We start from the raw sequence: 5,688 nt of genomic DNA on the forward strand, positions 1-5,688 counted from the left end.
AGTGTTGCATTCTTCTCCCACTTGGATTTGGAGTCTCCTTTCAACCGACTTTCAGCTTCTATAAAAAGATAGGATATTGTCATATAGAAAACAAAGAGATCCCCGGTGTGTTAGAGTAAACAGCCCGTAAGCATGACCAAAGGAATATATTTAGAGAAATATTTCTTTGTGTCAAAATTATCTTTTGCATGAGAGTGAGATTTGGACATATTAAGACTTTTAGGTTTTTAGTGGTTTTCTCTTTATTACTGTTTATACTCTATCTATTGATAGTGAATTTCTTTCTGGTCGTCTTTACCGGTAGATGTAGGTTTGTTAAGCTGAGCCATATTAAATCTTAGCATCCTGTGTGATTGAGTTATTTTTATTCTATCTTATATTGTTCTTCTTTGGGGTTCTAAAATGTATTCAGTCACGACAAATTGGTATTATAGCTTGTCTTTATTTTGTGGGGTGATTTTGAAGTAGAAAATTTTGATTGTTAGAATAGTTTCATCATTTTCCACATCAAGATGCTGGCTTTATTGCGTCAAAAAGACCAAAGGAACTTGAATAAAAATCTCAAAATGTAATTTTATTGTCTTTTTTTGATGGAGTTTTGGGAAAGTCGCTGATAGAGAAATTGTTGTTGGAATTTGGAAGAAGCCAAAGAGTTTGTACATGAAGAAGTCCCTCACTAACCAGTTTTATTTGCAGCAACAGTTATATACTCTAAAGATGCAAGAATTTAATAAAATTCTTACAGACTTGAGAAATATTGATATTCAAGTTGATGATAAGGATCAAGCACTGATCTTGTTGTGTTTAATACCTGATTTCTTTGATAATTTTATTAATTCAATGTTATACGGTAGAGATATCATCTCCTTAGCAGATGTTCAGTTTGCTTTGAATTTTGTGGTGTTGAGGACAAGATTGAATGATAAAGGTAGTTATAATCAGGCAAAGAGTTTATTTGTTAAGGGGTCCGAAAAATTCCTCTAATTCTAAAGGTCAACCCAATTAAAGGAGCTCAAGTAAAGTAAAATCAAGAGGCCGATTGTAGTCCAAATTTGAGTGTCCAAAGTTGAAAAATAAAGAGGAATGTGAAATGCCAAGTTTCTCTTCGGTGGCTAGTGACTAGTGTTGCCGAAAAAAATGAGAATTCAGAACTTTTCCTTATAATTATCATTTCTAATGGTCGTTTTAATGATACGTGGGTTCTTGATAATGCATGTACATTTCAATGTCTTCTAAAAGGGTTTGGTTTACTACCTATGAGTCAATCAATGATGATTTAGCCTTGATGAGAAACCATGTAGCCTGGAAAATTATTGGTATTGGTACAATCAGAATAAGGCTATATGACAAAATTGTTAGGACTTTGACAAATGTTCGACATATACTAGATTTGAAGAAAAATCCTATTTCTTTGAGCACTTTAGACTTTATTGGATGGAGGTGGAGTCATCAAATTTAGTAAATGCTCATTGGTTGTGATGAAAGATAACAAGATTGATGGTCTCTTCTTTCTTAAAAGCAGTGCGATAACATGTTCAACAGAAGTGTCTTCTTCTGATGATCCATATTCAGACACTATTCTGTTATGACATATGCAGTTGAGTCATATGAATGAGAAAGGTATGAAAATCCTGAGCAAACGAGGTTTACTTGTGATAAAAAGACAGGATCACTGGACTTTTGTGAGTATTGTATCTTCATAAAGGATATAGGTTGTGGTGTTTTGACTTGTAATCGTGTTGATTTTCTTTGTCGATATATTTTAGCTTCATTAATTCAGTATCTAACAAAACTCGGCTTCTGATTCTGGTGCATCAATTTCTTTGTGTTTGATGTTTGATATAAAATGCATTTCTTTACATAGGTAAAGCAGTAGATATACTCAATTCATGTTGCTGTGTAACTATTTCTTACAAGATTTAGTTTCTATATATATTGTTCAGGAGGTTGTCTTCATACATTACAAGCAGCCATTTGCAGTGGCATATCTTGCAACTTCTCTATTGATAGTTCATCTTCCAATAGCATTCCTTAAGGATTGGTTACTAGAATTTATGAGATGCCAGGATGATGGAGAAACTGTGGATGATCCCTCTGCAGAACCTGATTCTCCAGTGAAACATGCTGCTGGGCATACTAGTTTTGAAATTGAACATCAGGAACCACTGGGGAATGCAAGCTCTTGCATTGACATTTACTCTGAGGACCTTGATCCTTTAGTTTCTGCATGCACAAAAAATATGGGCATGGTAAAGAAAGACAAAAACTTTACCACAAGGGAAATAGCTAAATTTGGATTCTGCATTGCTCCTCTCTGGTTTTTTACCGAGGTGAGACCCTTGCATATTGTTTCTGTAATATTTTCTTGGAGCTTTCTTCATGCATATATATTGTTTGATTTAATTGCTGAGAAAGAGCAGTTGAGTCTTTAAACAATAGTTGCTTTTCTGTGAGCCAAACATAAGATCATTTTCTATTGGACAAATAAGGTTCCATGAATTACATAGATTATCAGCTTACAGAAAGATTAAGATTTTTCTTTTTTTGTGAAGAAACATGATCAAGTTTATTTTTCTGCAGTATCTAACAAATGCTGCACTCGCACGAACAACCGTTGCCAGTACAACACTGTTGTCTTCAACTTCAGGACTTTTTACTCTTCTCATCGGAGCATGTCTGGGTCAAGACTCTATAAATATAGTTAAAGTAATTGCTATTGTTTTTAGTATGGCTGGTGTTGCCATGACAACATTCGGGAAGACTTCAACTACAGATGAAACACAGTTAAGCTCGATCGCCTAAATACGTTTCTTTTCCTTCATTTTAGTGAAATCATAAATGTTTTATGCTTGTGATTGAATTATTCTTTGTTATGTTGTTTTATGCTTCATTTGGATCCTAAACATTATTTTCTCACAACAAATGTAGCTGAATTCCTTAGTTATATTGCTAAAATAAGAGCAGTTAGTCACACTAAGCCTATACATGGGAAAGAAGAATCAAAGCTCGATCAAGTTTAGATTTCCTTTCTCCTAATCAAAGTACAAGTCTTGGATGCTAAACAAGTTACAGAACTTTGAACTATATTTTTCCCAAAAGAAAGTCCCTGACTAAATATTGTATGCTTACTTTCTGTTTTTTTGGATGAATTTGACAATTATAGATGTTTGTTTGTTGGGCTTGGTTGTTCTTATTAGCTTGAGCTTTCTAGAGCATGATTCATATGCAGCAACCTTTGTTGGGTTTGTTGGTTTTGTTTCAGAAATGGGAAGCATTCGTCTCTGGGTGATCTTTGTGCCATCCTCTCATCTTTTACTTATTCACTTTTTACCGGTGAATATCTTCTCTTTCTATTCATAGAGTATTTATATATTATTTGTAATGCATGACATTGATATTCTTTGCATTAAAAATTATAACACTGCAGTGCTTCTTAAAAAGTTTGCTGGAGAGGGTGAAAGGGTAGATGTGCAGAAGTTATTCGGCTGCATTGGATTATTCACACTAGTTGTTCTTTGGTGTCTCGGTAAGATTAAACTGTTTCTTACACTTTCCAAACCCTGTCACTTTCCAAACCATTGGTCTTCTTTGCACAATTGTTTCTCCAAATTTTGTAAGAATCAAATTCCTTATGTTTCATTTTTCATCCCCACTTATCTAACATTCTCATCAATTCCTGCATCTTGAGTTATGAATTATAGATGGTCAAGTAGCTCTCTTGTTCATCTTTTGTGTCTGATCCATGAACACTTTTGCTTCTGCAGACATCTTTAAGAAATATTTGGCAGGCATGATGGCATCAGTTATCAGTACTTCTTCATGTGTTGCATTCACCTCTCACTGTATTCACATGGTGATTGATAGGACTGTAGTATTTTGCCCCCTTCTAAAATTCCCTTGGTGTGATCTTATAATTGCCTCTGCTGCTTTGGTTGCCTCCAAGCAGCTGCTTCACATGCACATTTTCAATGAATTGTTTTATTTTGTCTTAAAGTCAAAACATATAGCTCTAGCAATATAGTACTGTCCATTATCCTGCCTGACATTAGGATAAATTTATGTTGTCCTTTTCAGTGTTGCCTTTGACTGCTATGGGCATTGAACCCAAGTTCAGATTCCCAACATCTGCTAAAGTGGAAGAAGTTATTATTGTCAATGCTTTTGTTGGAAGCGTTCTCTCTGATTATTTATGGTATGTTTAGTAGAAAAACCTGCTTCCAGTTGTATGCATCTTAATGTTCTAACTCATCTCATCAGAGTCAGCTGTACTTGCAGGGCATTAGGTGTAGTTTGGACCTCACCGCTAGTAGCAGCACTAGGTTCTTCGCTTACCATACCTCTTGCCATGATGGAGGATGTGTTGATCCATGGACAGAGTTATTCAGTCATTTATATTATCGGTTCAGCTCAGGTAAATGAAGTATCTCACTATTGCTGCACTCTAGTCTAAGACTTTGAATTCAAATCTGTTCTGTTATATCAAAGCGTAGTGAACAGTTTCTATTAATTCCACCCTCATGTTAACCCAGAAAAGGTTTCCACTAAGGATTAATGTTTGTAATTTTAACAAATTGTTGTGCATGCAATTCTTTCAATTTAAGTCATTCATTTAAAATGAACAGCCTAAATTATGCCAAATAGTCATTTCAAAAAACTAAAACAACTAAAACTTTGGGAGGTGGCTGACCATCCCCTTGTGGTGGTGAGGGACTAGTTGGCCACTACAAGAAAGTGGTTAGAATGGGCACTCACCTTCAAAAGAGTCTTCAACCAAACTCCCACCCCAAGAATGTGGTCAGACCACCCTTATTGTGATCGGCCACCCCAAAGGGTGGTTGAGGTGGTCTAATCACTCTATCACCCCAAGTGGGTGGTGGACCACCCAAAAAAATGGCATTAGGGATGACTGACCACCCTCAAGGGAGTGATTAAACTTCCCTCACCCTCAAGGGGTGGTCGGCCACCCTTAAGAGTGTGGTTGGCCTGTCAGTCTAGGCGGTGAAGTGTAATTTTTTTTATTGTTTTTTATTCATTTTAAATACCTAAGTGGCTTAATTCAAGTAGTTCATTACCTTGATTGAAGGAATTCTAAAATCCTAGAATTATAATTTCAGGAGACCTCAAACCTTCCATAAATTAGCGATCTTGAAAAAACTCATCCCTAAGTGTATGATAATAATCAATACCAAATATTGTTTTTCTTCAAAAAAATCTAGTTGCTGGTTGTTTCACCTTGCACTTATTTGTGTATGGATTATGTGTTGCAGGTACTCATTGGATTTATAGTAGCTAACCTTTCAGATTGGTTCTCACACAAGTGGCATCATGGACCTTGAGGCCAAGAAAAATTTTGCATCTCTTATTCTATCCTTGGAACATTCTTTCTTAACTTTGATGATGTAGCCTATGGACTAAGCTTTTTTTCTTTTTTTTTTTCATCTGTGTATCATAATCCTTATGAAATAAAAGTTAATTGTTCACTAACTTTAATACAAATTGGAAATCTGGCTGTCCATTTACTTGGCTTGATTGAAAAAGACATGGGTGTAGATAGAGTGGAATTGCTTTAGCAAGCTTTTGTTAAAAGTTTCCTTTTTTACCTTTTGGTTTGAAGAGACTTGTCTTTGCCAACTTTCTACAGCAAATATACTCCATAAGATTTGTGCCAGCAACTTATTACAGCAAATA

At 35.3% G+C, this 5,688-nt stretch overlaps 1 protein-coding gene across 1 annotated transcript; it reads left to right on the top strand.

The window, feature by feature from the left end:
• The first annotated feature begins 660 nt into the window (after positions 1 to 660).
• Positions 661 to 5,387, top strand: LOC132165129 (uncharacterized vacuolar membrane protein YML018C-like). Its single transcript, XM_059575625.1, has 8 exons — positions 661 to 942; positions 1,944 to 2,330; positions 2,581 to 2,783; positions 3,263 to 3,333; positions 3,428 to 3,526; positions 4,075 to 4,192; positions 4,276 to 4,411; positions 5,268 to 5,387. Exons 1-8 carry the CDS (start codon positions 661 to 663, stop codon positions 5,334 to 5,336), a joined length of 1,365 nt encoding a protein of 454 aa, XP_059431608.1. The 3' UTR covers positions 5,337 to 5,387.
• Positions 5,388 to 5,688: the final 301 nt, after the last annotated feature.

Source organism: Corylus avellana, chromosome ca11, assembly GCF_901000735.1.
Source record: "Corylus avellana chromosome ca11, CavTom2PMs-1.0".
NCBI classification, from domain to species: domain Eukaryota; kingdom Viridiplantae; phylum Streptophyta; class Magnoliopsida; order Fagales; family Betulaceae; genus Corylus; species Corylus avellana.